We start from the raw sequence: 20,971 nt of genomic DNA, 5'->3' as shown, positions 1-20,971 counted from the left end.
TTTGGATTAATAAAATTAAATTTAGCATAACTCTCAAAAAAACCCCATAGTTTACCATAATGCCAAATAATACAACTTCAAGTTGTGATCAACTTTCAACACAACAGCATAGTAAACTAAACACACTTCTTTAACATACCCAAAACTCAGGAAATGAGAATATATATCTGAATATTATTTCTACCCTTATCTGTTAGTAATGCATTGTATAGCATTAGCAATATTCCATATTCCATTTATATTTTATCAGGCTTTCCTTATCTAAACATTATATTATTTATTAACGCCTAATGTAAACACTGCTTAGATACATTGACCTTAAAAAATTATAACCAATTTATATTTAGAGAATATCTATATCTAAAGCAAAAGGGTAAGAGTAGTGGGCGACTTGTTTGCCACATCAGGCATCAAGCCACAGATCCTGTTATAACCAGAAAAGTAGTCTGAAACAATTTAGGCTTGTGATGCAGTACAGCATACTATGGCCTTGTCTATATGTTAGAAAAAGTTATTAAAAATGAGAACAGAAAAGGAATAAAGCAAAGAAGGAGTAAAATATATCAAACAGGCCTATAAATTATTATAGATCTATTAAAGTCAAAGGATCTATAATGAATGACACAGTTGTTGATTTTGGCCTAAGTCTTTGTCACAAAAGAACACACTTTGGGTTTCAGTTGTATATTGATCTTATCATTCATCTTCATATCCCATAGTTGTCTACTGTTGGAAGATAACTCCTTAGGAAGCATACATTGCAAAATAAGGCATACATTGCAAAAAAGGGGTAATAAGATTATTTTCTATAAATCTTGCTAAGTGTTCGCTCTAAAACTGCTTCTTAGCATACTACTTTTCGATACAAAGAGTCTATATTTCCATTGGTACAAGTCAGCAAAACCAAGACTCTCCCAAACTTGTGGCAGACTTGTGCTTTAAGTTTTATTGATACTGATTACACATCGTGACATAAAATCAACATTAGCTCACAGCCAAGTGAGCATGCAGTAGGATTTCAGCCAAGATCTGAAGTTCTTTGCTGGCCTATATGAAGTGCATAATTCCAATTCTTGAGGAAAAGCTCAAATGTGGCATATTACACAAGACAAAATGAAGGTTATTCAAAAATAGCAAATTAAAAGTCCAATCTACACTGTGCAGAACACCACCTGGGTGCTCACTGTAAGCCTTACAAAAAGGGAGACTACTGAAGTCTCATTTTCCTGAATAAGTGCCCTGACTTTTAAAAGTGCTGATACTTCAGGAAACCCCACTGAAATCATGAGCTGTTGGTTGCTCAGCACTTCTGTAAAACCAGGTCAGATATTTAGGATCTTAAATAGTCATCACATAACCTAAATTTAAATTCTGACTTAATACCTTGATGATTTTGATTTCAGTTTAACTGGAATGGAAGGTGTTCAATCTCTTACTGAATGGTACCTTAGGAAAAGTAAGATAGTCCCTTCTTAACTTGATATGTAGCCAGTTTTAAATCCATGAGAACAGCTCTTTTCCAGCTAATTTATATGGTTTTTTCTATTAAGATTTCCTAAGAGAGAGTATCAAATGCTCAGATAACATCCCAATCCATTCCACTTTCATCAACATAAACATACAAAATAAAAAGAAGGCCATACCAAATCAAACCTGCCAAATGCATCAGATGGGGTTGATCAGCACTTAGGAGACAAAACACCTCTCAGAATTTAATGGCATTTCATGGAGAGTTTTGGTAACTTGCTTGGTAGAATATGACCATATTTATACCACCTCCCCGCCAAACCTGGAGCTGCTGCTAAGGAACAGGTCCTGCCCATGTGGCAACACACTCCATGTGTGCCAAAACTTGGCAATTAGGCAAGAGCAACCATCTTAGAGGAGTCCTGAGCTCAAGCCCCAGCGTCACTGTCAGGCTTGGTCTCCAAAGAGCTTAGAATAATGCTGGGATGAGTGCTTAGGACTTGTCTATGCCATCTTCCACCTAATGGCAGACTTGGGGATGTGCAGAACTGGAGTGCACAGACAGGGTTTGTTCCTCAGTGGTAATCCTGGCTGCAGCAGCATAGACATGGCCTATGGGAGCCCAGTTTTCAAAACTAAATGCCTTAATGAGATTTCCAAGCTAAAGTTAGTTGAAATGCCTTCAGTGGAACACTTGCCATTGGGAAATGTCAATTCTGCAAAACCAAAGAGTCTCTTGGGAACACTAATTTTATCAAAACTGTTAACAAAAAATGATCTAAAAGTTTCCTCAACAGTCATAGAATCATAGAAAATGAGGGTTGGAAGGGACCTCAGGAGGTCATCTTGTCCACCCCCCTGCTCAAAGCAGGACCATCCCCACCGAGATCACCACAACTAAAGCTCTGTCTTAAAAACCTCCCAGGATGGAGACTCCACCACCTCTCTGGGTAACCTCTTCCAGTGCGTCACGATCCTCCTACTGAGAACATTTTTCTTTATATCTAACTTAAACTTCCCTTGCTGCAACTTGAGAGCATTGCTCCTTGTTCTGTCATCTGCCACCACTAAAAAACAGTCTAGCTCCATCCTCTTTCGAACCCCCCTTCAGGTAGTTGAAGGCTGCTATTAAATTCCCTCTCAGCCTTCTCTTCCCTAGACTAAATAAACCCAGTTCCCTCAGCTTCTCCTCCTAAGTCATGTCCCCCAGCCCCCTCATCATTTTGTTGCCCCCCGCTGGACTCTCCAATTTGTCCACATCTTTTCTGTAGTGGGGGGCCCAAAACTGGACACAGTACTCCAGATGTGGCCTCACCAGTGCTGAACAGAGGGGAATAATCACTTCCCTTGACCTGCTGGCAACACTTCTACCAATGCAGCCCAGTATGCTGTTAGCCTTCTTTGCAACAAGGGCACACTGCTGGCTCATATTCAGCTTATTGTCCACTGTAACCCCCAGGTCCTTTTCTGCAGAGCTGCTGCCCAGCCAGTCAGCCCCCAGCCTGTACTCGTGCTTGGGATTGTTCTATCCTAAGTGGAGGAGTTTGCACTTGTCCTTGTAGAACCTCAAAACAAAGCATTTCACCGTTATCACTAGAAAGCACTTCCTGCTTATTGGATAAAATGATATGATAAGCTCATAGTCAATATTTCCAAAATAATTCTTTTTCCAGCAATTTTATTTCTCAGGAAATTTAAAAAATTCAACATTTTGTTCTTATTTAGGATTAAAATGTCAAAATGCTGGAATTCCCAGCACAAGAAAAGTGCAGAGTAAAACTCTGCCAGGTCCAGTCTAGGCTGCTTTGGGTAACACTAGGGTTGCCAACTCTGACTGAAGCTATTTCAGGAGATATTTTTCCCCAGCATGACATAATGTTATTAATTGTACTGTTCAACCTGTTCACAATATCGACCTCCCAAATTGCTTTCAGTAGTCACCGGGAGATCGATGCCAGTAGACTCCCAGTCAATCCAGGAGGGTTGGCAACCCCAGGGGACGCAGACTAGCATTTAAAACAGGCATCCAGCTGCCATGCTTACCCTAGTACTAGTACAGTGATGTGGGACTGTACAGTCTATTGATTAAAGGCACTATTCCAATAGACGTATACACTATTAACCTCAAACAGATGATGTGGACGTAATTGGTGGAAGAGCAGCACTGCCTCACTAGCCTTATTCACATCACCAGTAATCAAGTCTTGCCCAGGAAACTGAGATTCCATTTGCCCTGTACTCAGGAAAAGGAAAGGGTAAAGCCTGTCCAGCTAATCCATGCCAACTAAAACTTTCAAATGGGTATTTCTAAGAATAACCTCCCTAGACTATTAGGTTCCAATCCTGCAAAGCCCTCAGCACACAACCAATTCATCTCACACGAATAATCTCATGGTTACCAATAGCACTATGGGCACAAGTACACTCTTTGTGTAAGCAAGGCTAAGCCATTACTTTTTAGGCTATGTTCAACTTGAATTAATATTCTAGTAGCCAGATCTTGTGTTACTACAGGACTTAAGTACAATTTCCTTCATCTGTGTGGATTAACCTCGACCAGTGCTATTTATTATCATAGCATATACCATTCCTTTATGGCATGGGTATATGAGAAATATATTTTTAAAAATCTTTGTTCACACTGATTATGGAAAGTGGAATCCTTCTAGCTCTGTTTCTAAACACAGCATATATAACACACAGTGGCTAGCACAGTTTCAACCTTCATCTGAAGAGGACCTAAATACGGATTTTTTTAAACAACTCAAAACCTACAATTTGCAGGGGGGGAGGGGAGAAAAAGCAACCCCTTGGCTTCCTTTCAAACAACAGAGAAGCATAAGTATTTTTGGAAGTCACATCACAGTAAAGTAATTTAAGCCAAGCTGCTATGCCAGCAGTAACTATGTCACTAAACCACGGAGACCATGCCAAGGTATACAACCACTTGCTTCATAAACACAGCAATTTTTGACATCCCATGCCCACCATTATTTGATTTATTATGGGAGCACAGAGAGTAGTCAATTTTATAAAGGTTTTAAAAGTTAGTATTTGTCTAACTTTTAATATTCTCCTACCACTTTACACCTCTCATTACACCTCCCACTGCCTCAGTGAAAAGTTCTGGTGAAGTGCTACCCATTTTTCTATTATAGAACCAAGACACAGAGATGTTAAGCACCAGTAGCACAGGGATGGGTGAGAGGGGCACCTGTCCCAGGCACCAAGTTAACAGGGGGACCAGAATTGCCCACCCCCATCCCCTGTGGAGTCCGTGCATTGGCAGCCGGAGCAGCGCCACAGCTTGCCCATGCTCCAAAACCACCCCCAGCTGCTTCTGCTTTAAGCCCTCCCACTGTCCCTGCTCTTGGAACTGTGCCCCCGCCTGTCCACCCTGCAGGGTTTGCCCAGGGTGCCAGCTCTACTTGTTGCACCTCTGTTAAGCACTTATGTAAAGAAGTTCTATACATGATTAATTTAAGCCCGTGCATAAATGGAACTACTTGTGCTTAAAGTTAAGCAAATGCTTAATGTTGTTTATGGCATGGGTCCTAAGCAATTTGCCAAATAACTTTAAACTCAGTCAAGGGTGGAATCAGGATTTGATCTCAAAAGTACCTGTCTCCTCACACTGATTTTAGTGCTCTAGATTAAGTGGTTAGTATAGCAATACTTTGTGGTGTCACCAATGTTCTGAAAGACACAGAGTATCCTTACCAGGGCCTGCTGGATTCCTTCCTTCTTTTGGATCAGCTATTATTAATTTTAGAAACACCAACTCTAATGCTTCCTCTTCCAGCTTCCCCAAAATGAGATTTTTTTATTTATTTTTTTACTGTCCACATGCATAAATATCAGGCTTTTCTATGAGCCAGACTAAATCAGTTCATCACCTGATTCACTGCCAAGGTGCTCACAGTAGGGCCAGCACCTAGTGTGGCCTGGATGGTTAGTACCACGAGCACTGATTTGGTCAGGCCAATCCATTCTGAAAGCCTCACAAAATTCAAACAACGTAGACTCCAACGTCCATATGCACAACACAAGACTGATGGCAGTTTAATTACTAGTAAAGTCTAAATCATTGGGGATTTCAAATGTAAATCTTGAACAAGACTGGATTTTTTCTTAACTCAGTGAGAAGTACAAATCATGGATCCAGGATGAGTTACATTAGTGATATCATGAAGAATCTAAAATTAACATTGTTTCAGGATAAACTCTATCATTGAGTGTGCTGCTGCAGTGCCACTTCATCACTGGGATGGATTGGGAGTAACAGGGAACAGAGTTTGCCTTTCTATTTAGGTTTACTCGGTTTACCAAAAATATTTTTCCTGAGGAGAAAATGAGATTCAAATTCCATGCAAAACATTAGTCAGGAAAACCTACCTGTGAAGCATTCATTGCTGGGGTGTGATTTGCTGTTATCCAAGCTGTAGAGCTGATGCCTGGTGGTCTGTGCTTGGAAGTGAGCTTTGGTACCAGTAGCTCGGCTTACAGTCCAAGTGTCAACAGAATAATCTCTTCTTTTCGCGAGGTGAGGTTTGTCCTTTATATGATGCCCACAGTTGGCTGAACTAACAGTACCTGCACATGCCTGTCCTCTCCCTGCATAAACAGCATTCACTTTACTGGCAGGAACTTGCTGGGTTTTCATAGTTATAATTTTTAAAATTAAAAAATAGTAAACTTCAATTTATGTAGCCCACAGCTTTTGGTTTAGACTTATTACTAGCTCTTCTCTAGAAGTTCAAAAGAAAAAAGCAACCTAAACCTAACTTAGTAGCTTGAAATCCTGTATATAAACTGTGCTTTCCAAATAACTGTCCAGACACTACCTATTACTGCTTTGCATTCTTCTGCAGAGACAAGCTTCTGATGCAAAGCTCAAACAAACACCTTGTTAAAGCGTAGTCAGGTCAGATTAAAAGAAAATTGCTCTTTGGAACGAAATGTTGTAGCTGAAATGAAGGAAGTGGTAGCTGAGCACGCTCTGGTGTTACACTGCCTGACAGCTTAGTGCAGAGCTCTTAACAGAGGCTGGACTTTGGGAGGGGATATGCAAAACTAGAAAGATTAACATAATTGGACAGGCGGGGAACTAGGATAGAGCTGCTTTGCACAGCTCCTTACCAAAAAGGGATACAGAATGACTTCAGAAGCATTTTAGGTTTTGGATTCCCAAATGTAAAATAGCTTAATATTCATTTACTAAAACAAGGTAATCAGAAACAACAGTAGAACAAATTAACATTTAACAACAGGTATGAGAGAGAGAGAGAGAATTGATGAAAGCTTGTTGACCTATATTTCATTCAAGTGAAGAAATGCAGTTCTGAGAAGTTAGATTTCTGCAGAACTCAGAGAAAACTCTGTGGATTGGTGTTGCAGTACACAATCACAGATGGGGGAAAATAATAGATGTTCTTCATTCCATTAATGGAACATGCATCTCGACATTAGTTGGCTCAAATAAGAAAATCATGTAGCCACAATCCAAAACAGAGATACTGTGCAACTCTCATTATATATATCTGTGTATATTTGTGTGTATGCATATCTCTGTGTGTTTTCAGTCATTTGGAGAAAGTTAGGAACAACAGGATAAAAACTTGAAGATATTCAGAGTAAATTTTTAGGGTATAATCCTGCTACCTTGGCTCTTTCAGATATTCCCATTCAAGTTGATGGTCACATTCAAAGCAAACTCAAAAGTTTACAGATCATCATTACAGAACATATGTAATTCATACTTTCCTTCCAGGCTCTGAACTTTGTACTTTATACCAAGATTTCATGTAAATCCTATATATCTAGATTTACACTCACTTACAAAAGGTAGAATTTATACCCTTTCATACACACCACCTGCAAATTTGACCCACTGAATTTAAACTAATATAATTCATTTGCTAAGGGGCCAGAAGAAATGAATGCAGCAGGCAAGCAACTAGCAGGAGGGTTTAAGACTTTGAAAGTTAAGTAGGTCATATCCTGCTTGAACTTTGAGCTGCCAGAAAACGGTATAAATTACACTAACTTGGACTCCCTTACACATTGCTCTGGGTTTGTAAGTAGATCTCTGGGAATCCAATCAAACATGAGACTTAAATTTATACCCCACAACACTACCACCAAATGGCCCAAAGTCATTATTTCTGTGAATAGGGACTACTATGTTCAGTGAGGATAATAAAAAATTTACAAAATAGTGTTAAGAAGATGTTTCCAAAGCAGCAAATATAGGGTTAGATTGCCATTAGGGTAAAACCTTTTGTAAGACATGTGCAGCTTCTTATTCATGCTGGGATGAGTAATTTGTTACTTCTCTTTAAATTAAACAGCATACTTGCCCTTTCATCTTCAGTCCCTTATACTGACAGGGACTATTCTGCTTTTCCTGGGCCCCTTTTTAGTGAGCTACATTGAAGAAATGCAACTTTGTGGCGACACCTGGGCTCTCACAAATGCAGAAGCTGCTGTTTGGGGTGGGTCTAGCAATGAGTATGCATTATTCCTTCCCATCACTGTACAGCCATATTAATGGAGAAAACAAGAATGAGAAAAAGATAAACCCAAAAAATATTTCAGTAAATTATTAAGGTTGTTATTAAAATAAGGTAGAATTTATGCTTTTTGCAGCAGAAAGGTATTATCTGTTCTATTCAATCAAAACAAAAGAAGTCAGCTAAAGACAAAGGGCCTGGACACATGACATGCTACCACCAGCACCATTTATGTTGGTTCTGTAGCCCAATACAGATTGCACTGGTATCTGGAGCAAAGAGATGAGTGGCTGTCCAGGTGTAGCTGTTGCAGTTGCAGTGCCTTGTCACTGGGCGGTGTGAGAGCATGTCACTTACACTGATTTTTCTGGTAACTCTACTCCAGATTCTCGGAAATTATGCCAATGTAGAGGTTTATGTCATGTGTCCACAACCATTTTACATTGGTTTAAATAGGATTCATGCCAGGCCCCAAAGAGTTGTTCTTTATGGCAAATATTTGTGTGGTCCATCATAGCATATAACCTTATAATCCAAATAATTTATGGCAGTCACCAGCCACTAATTTAGACTGTCACAAGAGAAAAGTTTATGTACTAAATGCACATAGGAGAGTTACCATAGCAATTAGAAGGTGTTTCTAAAATCCAGTTTGAGTTGTGCAAACAGGGCTGACTGACTGCACTCCCCAAAGAGGATTCAGCTCTGTGAAAACAGCGCATGCACTGTAGCAAACACTGAGGAAACCCATCTGCCAATGCACTCTTTAGTTTTATAGGCACACCTTTTCCTGAAGAAATCTGAGTGGTTTCAGCAATTTTTTTCTGAGGAATAAGTATATCTGAGGAATTGGATATATTGGAAACGTAAGGAAAAATGACCCCTCATTGGGTTACATAGAAGATGTCATTATGGGCACAAAAGATCCAAAAGGAGAGCAGCCTAAAAATTAATTTAGGAAATGCATCATCCCTCCAGGGAGATGCATCAAGTTTTGAGTCTGCTACAGCTCACACAAGAGCAAGCTCCTGAAGCTGGCAGTATTATTCTGCTCCTGGGGAGAGCAGAGTTTGATATATGGTGGACTCTGAACTTTTGTAAATACACTTAAAATACTCTGATAACATAATATTTATAATTTAAAGCAGAACTACTCAAAACCATAAATGTTTTAAATTGACACAGCTGTTTGCACGGAATTCCATCTTCCTTTGGCTTTTTTTCAAAAAGAGAGAGATAAAAGCAAAAGTAAAGGAACATGGTGAAGCAACCAGCATTGTGATGATTCCCATGATGGAATGTTGAATGCTCACAATGACATCCAAACCATCCCTATTCCCTGGGGAGAACACACCCTAATCCTTAACAGTTACAATTTGGTTTAAAGTCCCAAACTGTGCAGTTACTTTTTTATTAACACTAATTCTTGTAATAGGATATTTTTATTATCCTTATAAATTGTCAGTCCTTAGATTCATAGATTCATAGATGTTAGGGTCGGAAGGGACCTCAATAGATCATCAAGTCCGACCCCCTGCATAAGCAGGAAAGAGTGCTGGGTCTAGATGACCCCAGCTAGATACTCGTCTAACCTCCTCTTGAAGACCCCCAGGGTAGGGGAGAGCACCACCTCCCTTGGAAGCCTGTTCCAGACCTTGGCCACTTGGACTGTGAAGAAGTTCTTCCTAATGTCCAGTCTAAATCTGCTCTCTGCTAGCTTGTGGCCATTGTTTCTTGTAACCCCCGGGGGCACCTTGGTGAATAAATACTCACCAATTCCCTTCTGTGCCCCCGTGATGAACTTATAGGCAGCCACAAGGTCGCCTCTCAACCTTCTCTTGCAGAGGCTGAAAAGGTCCAGTTTCTCTAGTCTCTCCTCGTAGGGCTTGGTCTGCAGGCCCTTGACCATACGAGTTGCCCTCCTCTGTACCCTCTCCAGGTTATCCGCATCCTTCTTGAAGTGTGGCGCCCAGAATTGCACGCAGTACTCCAACTGCGGTCTGACCAATGCCCTATAGAGGGGAAGTATCACCTCCCTGGACCTATTTGTCATGCATCTGCTGATGCACGATAAAGTGCCATTGGCTTTTCTGATGGCTTCGTCACACTGCCGGCTCATGTTCATCTTGGAGTCCACTAGGACTCCAAGATCCCTTTCCACCTCTGTGCCACCCAGCAGGTCATTCCCTAGGCTGTAGGTGTGCTGGACATTTTTCCTCCCTAGGTGCAGCACTTTGCATTTCTCCTTGTTGAACTGCATCCTGTTGTTTTCTGCCCACTTGTGCAACCTATCCAGGTCTGCCTGCAGCTGTTCCCTGCCCTCCGGCGTGTCCACTTCTCCCCATAGCTTTGTGTCATCTGCAAACTTGGACAGAGTACATTTGACTCCCTCGTCCAAGTTGCTGATGAAGACATTAAAGAGTATCGGTCCAAGGACCGAACCCTGCGGGACCCCACTGCCCACACCCTTCCAGGTCGAGACCGACCCATCTACCACGACTCTTTGGGTGCGACCCTCCAGCCAATTCGCCACCCACCGGACTGTGCAGTCATCCACATCACAGCCTCTTAACTTGTTCACCAGTATGGGGTGGGATACCGTATCGAAGGCCTTCCTGAAGTCTAAGTATACGACATCCACCCCTCCTCCTGTGTCCAGGCGTTTCGTAACCTGGTCATAGAAAGAGACTAGGTTGGTCAGGCACGATCTGCCCGCCACAAACCCATGCTGGTTTCCCCTCAGCATAATTTGCCCTGCTGGGCTCTCACAAATGTGAGCCTTGATAATTTTTTCAAAGACTTTACCAAGGATGGAGGTGAGACTGACCGGCCTATAGTTGCCCGGGTCCTCCTTCCTCCCCTTTTTGAAAATGGGGACCACATTAGCCCTTTTCCAGTCTTCTGGGACTTGGCCCGTGCACCACGAGCGTTCGAATATTCCCGCCAGTGGCTCTGCAATGATGTCGGCCAGTGCCTTCAGCACCCTCGGATGGAGCCCATCAGGGCCTGCCGACTTAAAGGCATCCAGTTCTTCCAAGTGACTCTGCACCACCTCAGGATCTATGTATGGAAGTCTGGCGCCTTGCTACTGCCTCTCTACAACCCCAGTGAGAGACTTGTCGTGCCCCTCACTTAGGAACACTGAGGCAAAGAACTCGTTGAGGAGTTCAGCCTTGTCCCCCCTGTCCACCACCAATTGTTTCTGCCCATTTAGCAGGGGTCCTATTCCTCCCTGGGCCTTCCTTTTACTCCCAATATATCTAAAAAACAATTTCTTGTTGTCCTTTACTTGGGTTGCCATCCTCAGCTCCATGGTAGCTTTGGCCCGCCTACCTGCCTCCCTACAAGCACGAGCAGAGGAGGTATATTCCTCTTTAGTGATCTCACCCTGTTTCCACTTTTTATATGCTCCCCTTTTGGCCCTTAGGCTGCCCTGGATCTCTCTGGTCAGCCATGGAAGCCTCCTGGCCCCTTTCCCTCTTTTGCCTCGCTCGGGGATCGTCTTGCTTTGTGCCCGAAGGATCGTTTCCTTTAGGCACAGCCACCCTTCTTGGGCTCCCATCCCATCAAAACTCCTACTCTGCAGTGCTTCCTTGACTAATCGCCTGAGTGCATTGAGATCAGCTTTCCTAAAGTCTAGCACTTTCACCCTACTAGTTACCTTACCCACTCGCCGTCTTATGTTGAATTCTATTATAAGGTGATCACTGTCTCTCAAATGGCTACCGATCTGGAGGTCCCCTATCATGTCATCTCCCGTTGCCAATACCAGATCCAGTATGGCATTCCCCCTAGTGGGACCATGCACCTCCTTCTTTGAATCTTGCTAAGTCCTTGGCCTCAATGACATTATGGAAAGTGATTTTCACAATCCAATTTCATCAGATGTCTCCTTCTCCCAGTTGTAATGCATGGAAAACAAGAGCTCCTGAAAGTTCTTGCCTGTTCTGTTCCAACAATTATTTAATATATTTCATAGAATCAAAGAAAACTGAGGTTGGAAGGGACCTCAGAAGGTCATCGAGTCCAACCCCTGCTTACAGCAGGACCATCTCCAACTAGATTATCCCACCCAAATCTTTGTTTAGTCAGGTCTTGAAAACCTCCAAAGATAGAACTTCTACAACCTCTCTGGGTAGCCTGTTCCACTGCTTTACTACTCTCCTGCTATCTAACCTAAACTTCCCTTGCTATAACTTGTGATAATTGCTCCTTGTTCTGTCACCTGCCACCACTGAGAATAGTTTAGTTCCATCCTCTTTGGAACCCCCCTTCAGGTAGTTGAAGGCTGCTTTTAAATCTCCTCTCAGTCTTCTCTTCTCCAGACTAAATAAACCCAGCATCTCCTCAGCCTCTCCTCATAAGTCACGTGCAATAGCCCCCTAACTGTTTTCATTGCCCTCCGCTGAACTCTCTCCAATTTGTCTACATCCTTTCTGTAGTGGGAGGCCCAAAACTAGACACAGTACTCCAGATGTGGCCTCATCAGTGCCAAAGAGGGGAAAAATAACTTCCCTTCAATCTGCTGGCAATGTTCCTACTAATACAGCCTAGTATGCCATTAGCCTTCTTCATAGCAAGGGCACTCTGGTGGCTCATTCAGCTTACTGTCCACTATAGCCCCCAGGTACTTTTCTGCAGAGTTGCTTGCCAGGCAGTCAGCCCCCAGCCTGTACCACTGCATGGGATTGTTCTGTCCTAAGTACAGGACTTCACACTTTTTCTTATTGAACTTTACGAGATTTCTTTTGGTCCAATCCTCCAATTTGTCTAGGTCTCACTGGGTGCATCTACATGAGACACTGTACTGTGCAGTACTGTAGTTTACTGCGCAGTAAGCATGTGTGTCTACATGTGCACATGCTTACTGCACAGGAAACCTCGCTAATTGAGAGTAAATGTGCTACCTGCAAATGCAAGTAGCAAATTTACTTGCGGTTAGTAACTGTGCAGTAGTGTTTACGTAGACACCTGACCGGGAGCAACTCTGCTTCTGGTCAGCAGGCCATCAGGGGCAGGAGATTGCTCCCTGCCCCCAGGAGCTGTCTGTTGCTGGGGCAGGCTCCACCACCGGAGTCTGGGTGGGAACTATATCCCCCTGCCCCAGCAGCAGGGAACTCCAAGCCCCCCCCCCATTCTGAGATCGAAATCAAGGAGTTAGGTTTGGGAGATCCTTATCTTCCAGCTTCTGCTTCACATCATGATCAGGGAGTTGGGGGGCTGGGAGGTCCTTATCTCCCAGCACCAGCTCTGCGGTTGTGGGACTGGTGCTGGGAGATCCTCATCTCTCAGCCCGAGCCCCACAATTGCAGGGCTCAGGCTGGGAGATCTGTATCTCCCAGTGCCAGCTCGTGCTCATGGAGCTGAGTAGGGAACAAGTTCTCCAGATGGCTCCCCATCCAGTTCCATGCTCATGGAGCAAACAGTTGCCCCAATGGCAGATTGAGGCAGGTTGCTGGGACCTGTTCCCTACCCCTGATTGGGGAGCCAGGGTCAGAACCTCCTTGTTGTGGGGCAGGGGAACATTGTCCCCGCGCTGGCAGCAGACAGCCCGAGTCAGGAGGCAGCTGTCTCCTGGCCCAGCGCTCCCTGCCAGCCCCTGGGCTAGCACCCAGGGGGGCCCTAGAGCTCTCCCTGGTGGCAGCAAGGGCCCATTGCAGGGCCCCAAGAAGCAGGAGCAGCTTGCTGCCATTAGCAACAAATCTGCTTCTGCTTCCCTTCATGTGCAGACACCTGCCTGTGAGTGTTTACTCATGAGTAGTTTACTTGCAAGTAAACTGCTCCTGGATCTAATACATGTGTATTAGACATACCCTTTGAATCCTAGCCTTACCCTTGAGTGTATCTATTATTCCATCCAGGTTGGTGTCATCCAAAAACTTACTGAAAGTACACTCCATCCTATATTCCAGATCACTGATGAAGATATTTCATGTCCTTATTTGTCTGCTAATGTAAATAATTCCAAACATTTCAACTTCTGGTCCACTTATCCTTCTCTGAATCCTCTATAACTCTATAACATCCTTTCTAGGATGAGGTAATCTGCATGTATTTCAAGAGACAGTTCCACTGAACTATATAATAAGATAATTTCCCCATATTATTTCTCATTCTGTTCTTGATGCCTCTTAATATCTTTTGTTGTTGTTGTTTTTTTAATCACATACAGGGGGCATCCTCATGAGATACTTTACTGTGCAGTAGAGCTAATTACTGTGTAGTAAGCATCATGTGCTGACCTTTACTGGGCACGTCTACACAAGATGCTAAATGGCGAATTAGCATCGTTTACTGTGAAGTAAGCATATGGGTCTATACATGCACATGCTTACTTCACAGTAAATCTCTCTATTCCTGAGTAAATTCGCTACTTGCAAATGCAAGTAGCAAATTTACTTGACACTAGTAACAGCACTGTAGTGCTTGTGTAGATGTCTGGCTGGGAGCCAAATCTGCTCCTAGTCAGCCATCCACAACGGAGTGGGAGATCGCTCCCTGTCCCTGGAAGCTGCCTGCTGCCAGGGTGAGCTCCACCACAGGAGTCCAGATGGGGACTATGTACCCCTGTCGCAGCAGCGGGGAGCTCCAAGACCCCTGCTCCCAGATCATGATAGCAGAGCAGGGGCTGGGAGATCCTTATCTCCCAGTCCCAGCTCTGCTAATCCCGAGCAGGATACTTGGAGATCCTTATCTCCCTGCCTGAGCCCTGCAGTCATGGGGCTCAGGCTAGGAGACCCTTATCTCCCAGTAGCGGCTCTGCCCCTGCAGGGCCACTGCTGGGTGATGCTTATCTCCCAGCCTGAGATGCGCAGTGATAGAGTTCAGGCTGGAAGATCCTTAGTTTGAGCCCCACAGTCACAGGTCTCAGGCTGGGAGATAAGGGTCTTCCAGCCTAAGTCCTGCAACTACAAGGCAGGAGGGGGTGGGAGCAGACTGCTACCAGGAGCAGCAAATCTTCTCCCAAATCCCTGCATGTGTAGATGCATTGTTGGCAAAGTTCTAACACAATCATCACATGTGTATGTTGGAAACAGAGCGAAGGGAGCAGGGGACTGCTTGGGCTGGTGTGACCAAAGAAAGCAGAAGACTACATATACATTTCAAAGCAGAACCTGTAAGAGGTGAGAGACTGGAATACACTGAACGTATGAGGGGTATACTATATGTGACTATACTCGAGTCACCCAAGGGAGAGAAGGAGGTACAGATTCACCTATAAAAATGGAGGCAGAGATGAGGCCTGTGAAATTTCCACTCCAGCACCTAAGATGACCTGCGGATTCCCCAGAAGGACCTTCTGAATCTCTGGCTGTAAGGGGACACTTTGCCCTTGAGACTACATAAGATGCATGCAAAGGCCTTCTGTTGTCTTTTTGGTTTATTATATTGTATTTTAAATTAGACTAAATTGTGTGTGTTGTCACCGTGTTTTACTGGGCTGTGTCTTAGCTTAGATCAGAGCTTTCCAAACTTTTCATGTTGGTAACACGCTTTTTAGACATGCATCATTTCGCGACACAGTAATTCAGTTCCGGGGGAGGGGCCAAGGGAAGCAGACGCGAGTAAGGGAGCTCTGCGGTGCCCTTCTGTAAAATTTTCTGCATTTCGCGCGACACACCTACACACTGCTGCCGACACACTAATGTGTCACGGCACACAGTTTGGAAAGCTCTGGCTTAGATGAAGTTTTCTGTTGTTCTTTGTCGTATGCTTGAAGTTGAAAATTGTTATGTGCAATAAATGCTCTCTTTAGAGAACAGTCTGCTCTTCTTCAAGCATTTATGAATTCAGCGCCACTACCTAAAATCTAATATTAAATCTGGTAACAGCCTGCCTAAGGTGGGTTTACTCTAAAGTAATTTACTCTAGAGTAAACCCACCCTCCAACATTTGCATGTGTAGACACACCCACAGTGTTTTTAGTGAGTTGCCCACAATGCTGGGCAAGTCCATTTTTGGCATTGATACAGTTCATTTAGAACTATCTATGGCATATTTGTAGCATAGGCTTTTTTTCACCTAAGTCAATTACTTTGCATTGATCAACCTTGAGTCTCAGCTGCCACTATGTTGCCTATTCACTTAGCTTTGTCAGGGAGTGCTGAAGTTCCTCTCAATCTTTTCTGGTCCTAACCTATACAACTTTGTATCATTTGCAAATTTTGCTACTGTACTTTTCACCCCTTTACAAATTCTTAAGTCTAGCATTGAATATATTTACTGATATGAAATCTTGAGAGGCTACTCTTCACACTTTGCCCAATGAAAATTGACCTATTTGGATTGTTTTCCTCCATCTCTTAGCCTGAGTTTTGACCCATGATAATGCTTTGTGTTCATTTCTACTGCAGCAAATTTCTGGGAAATATTCAGTGGTAGAAATCTTTCTGAGACAGGGATCATACAAGCATTCTAGCTGGCAGACTCCCACTCCCCCTGCTCCTCATGCTTTCCACAGACTGAGGTCTCCCCACTTGAGCTGCCACTGGCTCTCCAAGCCTTTCTGAGACTGGGGTTCCCCATACAGGGAAAGCTTTGGGTGGACTCCTCTAGTGTTTGAGGAGTCCAGCTCCCACTGCTTTCTGAGTCTTCCCCAAACCAAGGTTCCCCCACTCTCAAAAAGGCTATGGCAGGGTGTGGGCAGCAGCTCAACTCCTCTGTGATCAGGAATTCCCCCCACACCTTCCCCACACTGGAGTACTCTTGATCTGGGGAAGGCACAGAGGAAGCTGCTGCTCTAATGTTCCTGATCATGGAGGAGTTGAGTGTGCAGGCATTCACTCTAGCAAGAGAAACTCTCTCACAGGATAGCTCGTCCAGGTGGCAAGATGGAAAATCTCTCGCAGGTGGATAAGCTTGGCAGGATTTGATTTTTATTGGTAAACATTGATAAAAGTTGATTTCACCTCTCACACACAGACCAACAAAAATATTTCCATAATTAATAATAGGAAATTATAGAAAAGGGATGTAAGAAAAATGATAGCTGATAGAGAGTGTGATGACAGAGTCCTACAGAACCGTGCTGACTGTAGTTTGGAGTGCAACTCCCAGAAACCCCAGGGACTGGGAACAAAGGAAGAGGAAGTGACAAAGCAGATGAGGGAGCCATGCACAAGCAGAGCCAGGACTGATGGCAGTTCTTTCACTCAGCCGGTGGCACTCCTACAGTAGTTATGTTTGTCATTCAATAATCAGGATTGCATTAAATTAGGGGCATGGGGAGCAGACAATTTATTAGCTTGATAAAGATTAAAATAAATGCTTAAAAATAAACAGATATCATCTGTTGAAATTATTTTAAAAAAAATAAAAGTTGAATTCTGCCAAGACTACAGACAGTTCACGTTTCCTCTGTGAGAAGCTGAACGATCACCTGTACATTGTCAATATCTATTGGAAAAACAGAAATTCTCCTGGTAGACATGTAACACCTGTTCATGGCCTTTGCCTCTCGCCCATGATTTCCCTGAGAGGGGCTCATGTCTTGCTTCTAAAGGCTCTCTTTCATCCATTCTTTTATTGACAAGGACAAATAGTTCTAATAAATTAGAGATACATAACCTGCCTTCATGGAAAACTAAGGATGGTGGCATAGATAATATGTAATTGTTGACAGTTCAGGTGCGACAAAACCCTGTGCCGCTGCTGCCCAGCCCCATGCCCCACCGTAGGCCTGTGTCCCACCAACCCATGCCCTGTATCCCACTTTCCCCATAGCTGCCAGGCCCTGGATCCAGCTGGACTGCAGCCCCGTGTTTCACCATCAGCACAGAAATCAGGGAAACGTGCCCCTCTGTATCCCCCCCATGCACTGCCTATGGATGATGGGCTACAGATTTACTTGTACTCAGTTTTATGCCTGGTACAACAGTTGCAGGGGTCATCACCCCAAATAGAGTTGTTGCACTTAACAGGAGTGATCATGAGCACCAAGGGAATTCAGCTACGAAGGTCAGACTCAGACCAGAAATGGGATTATGAGTAGATGGGAAGTTCAGTGGCCACACAGATTAAGTACTACTGTCCTTGTACTTAACAGAATTTATGCTTATGTATAACCACTTCCTCTGCAATATATAAGGACTTACAGAATCCAGGTCAGTATATCTTCGGTGGATCTGTTAAGGACCAAAACTGAGAGTTTGTGTACACACATACTAAGTACAGACAGTTAAAAAGCACAAAGCTAAATCGATTCAGTCTTCACAGGTCAGTCTAAACTGCATATGTTGAACTGATAAGCAAATGAACAGATGTTTAGTTTTGATTCTGGAAATGTAGCCACACGCCTGCAGTGGCCTAGAACAAAAACGGAGGGCACTAGAGCATGTCTCCCTGCTCTGCTGCAAGAGACAGCTTGGCCTAAGGCTAGCCCTCCCACTCTGCAAGGGGGCTGTTTTTGGGGCAGGTGCAAAGCATTCTGGGATGCTGGGGGACTGTGAGTTAACTTGAATCTGGAGGGGATCTGGGACAAAATTAAATAAATTGATTTAACCAAAATCAGTTAAGTCTGATACTACTTCCATCCAGGTCTATCTTAAACTGTTTTCAGCCATTTTGAAAGTAGTTTATGTGCGCTGAACTTCTGTTCTGCTACAGATTTGAATTGGTTTCTGGTGACCCATACTGATTTATGTGCAACTTCTGTCCCTAGCAACACTGACCTTGTTGTTTTTCCGGCTCAGTTGTACTAAGTTGATTAACTTAACTCAAATGAAAACATCTGTGTGGATATAGAAACAATTTTGTATCACTAACTTGATTGTAGCTAGTCAAGGTAGAACCAAGATTGAATGAATAGGTTTTGTGTCCTTCAGGTCCCTGCTAATTTCCTTGGTTACATATATTACACAATTATTCGGTTTATCACACAATAAATTGAGACACCCCACACATGCAAAGTAATTAGAACACAATAAAAATGACTATTCAGCTATAAAGAGAGACAAACAGCTATAAACCTAGTGCTTGAAACTGTGTAACAACTCTATTAGTTGGTTTCTATCCAGCTTTCATTTGACAGTGTAGCAGGGCCCTCAGTTTTAAAGTGTCCAACTTGCTAGATGTGGGACCTGATTTCAGAGGTGTTAAAAAGCTGCAGCTCCTTTGGACTGCAACTGGATTTGTGTGTGTTCAGTATTTTTAAAATTAGGTGTATGGTATTGCAACTGAGCACCAAAAGTTACAGTCATCGTTTGAAAAATTGGCAAGAGAGACCAATATAGTCCTTAAGAATTAACATGGCTTTGGATTCTGAAATCAGTTAAGGTTATGCAGGACAACTGAGGTCATGCAGCACTTCAAAAAGTTTATGAGGACATCCCTTACGCTTCTGCACATTCTATTCTTCCCTCAGTGTTGCTCAGCTCTTGTTCCAAACATACCAGTCCACACATAAACAAACTTCACTTATTTGTGCAATTATTCTAAATCCAATTACAATTATTAAACTATATAAACATGCAAATACTTAGTTTTGTCAGGTAAAATAAATGCCCATGCTTAGAGTTGTGTGAAATGTGAGGGACTTTCTTTGCCAGTTTGTGCTAGAGATGGACATGCATTGAAATTTTGAATCTAAACATCCCAACATTTTTTTAAGAGTTTGGCCCTAGAAGCAAATCAAGAGTTGAATTTGGCAGATTTCTTTAACATTTCCTTCAACTATGATCTGCATGGGTTCACTCATGCCTCTTTAGGATGAATGATAGTTGAAGCTTGGATTAAAGATACCTAAATGTTTCAAATTCAAACTCAGTTGAACCAGCTAAGTTTCACATAGATTCCTACTGAAATCAGACAGTCATGAATTGTACCAGATATAATATAAAAACTGTAAATGGTTCCAGCTTCATTAAGATTTGGCCCAATTTTGCACAAGATCATAAGTCACAGAAAGTTTTTTTTATGAGCCCAGGTATTTCTGATGACTCTTGGTATAGACAACTTTTGCATAGTGTAATATTTCATGACACATTTATTTATCACCCGTCACTGCTCTTAAAATGCTAGGACCTTGCCAAGTAGAAAATACATGTGCTTTATGAAATAATTAAAAAACTCCTAAGAATCCCATAAAAATCAGGTATGTGAGCCACAAAATTATTAAACAGAAAGGAAGGCAAAGAAAAAGAACATACTCTGACTTCTCTATAGGCACAGACAGAAGTGCAGTTCCCAGGTCTAACTCATGGCTCTTCACAGAAATCACAATGAGCTAGACTGAACTTCAACCCAACCGACGTTAGCTAACATTTGTTGGGTCAAGATGGTGGGGGATCGAGCTCCAATTTGGAGCCTATCCAGGAAGAGAGTCTCTGTAGACTCTTCCCCTATCTCCGCCCCTCTCCCCGCCAGCTCCCATTCCGTCTCTAGGACTTTATGACCATTGCTCCTGGTTTTCCCCTGAGGCGCTTTGGTGAACAGTTGTTTGCCTAACCCGATGTTCAGCCCTGATATATTTGTAAGCTGCTACCCCCCCCCTCCCCCAAGTCTTCTCTTTTCCAGGCTGAACAGCCATATCTGTCAGCCTTTCTGTATCTGTCAGCCTTTTCTTGTATGGCTTGCATCCCCCACTCATGGATACCACCTCCCCCCCGCCCATCATCTCCCTGCAGATCCCCTCAATCTCCCCCTAAGCCTGTTTGCCCCAACCTCCTCCCCCCATTATACACACCCATCCCAGATTACCTTAGATCAGGTGTCTATATTTTAACTTGATCTAACTTCCCCCTAACCTCTTCAAATGTCTGTACTTAACCAAAGGTGGAGACAGGCATCAGACAGGAGCTTCAGAAGTTTCTATGCATCTAACTTTGGAAGTTAGGTCTCTAGGTAAGGTACTGCTAAATGTTTCCTACTTGCATCACAATACCTGCAAATATCTGTCCCTATGCACTCTCAACTTCCATTGAGTTTATCTTCCAAAATTAAGCCTTCAGTTAGAGCCATTCTCCTTCTATTGGAGTCAATAGGAGCAGAACTCA

At 43.1% G+C, this 20,971-nt stretch overlaps 1 protein-coding gene across 2 annotated transcripts in view; it reads right to left on the bottom strand.

Annotated features, from left to right (window-relative positions):
* RANBP3L (RAN binding protein 3 like) overlaps positions 1–20,971 on the bottom strand; it is an 81,609-nt gene that overhangs the window by 37,430 nt on the left and 23,208 nt on the right. The window contains exon 1 of one of the 2 annotated variants that reach the window (XM_006270043.4): positions 5,863–6,479. The exons of the other annotated variant lie outside the window; for it this stretch is intronic. Coding sequence (XP_006270105.2) covers positions 5,863–6,130 — 268 coding nt within the window. The 5' untranslated portion in view covers positions 6,131–6,479. Of the gene's footprint in view, positions 1–5,862; positions 6,480–20,971 lie in introns of those variants that run through there. 2 annotated transcript variants of the gene reach the window in all.

The sequence above is a fragment of the Alligator mississippiensis genome, chromosome 3, assembly GCF_030867095.1.
Source record: "Alligator mississippiensis isolate rAllMis1 chromosome 3, rAllMis1, whole genome shotgun sequence".
In the NCBI taxonomy this organism is placed as follows: Eukaryota; Metazoa; Chordata; order Crocodylia; family Alligatoridae; genus Alligator; species Alligator mississippiensis.
Note: the sequence above shows the minus strand (reverse complement) of the source record. Positions and strands in the feature narration are given on the sequence as shown.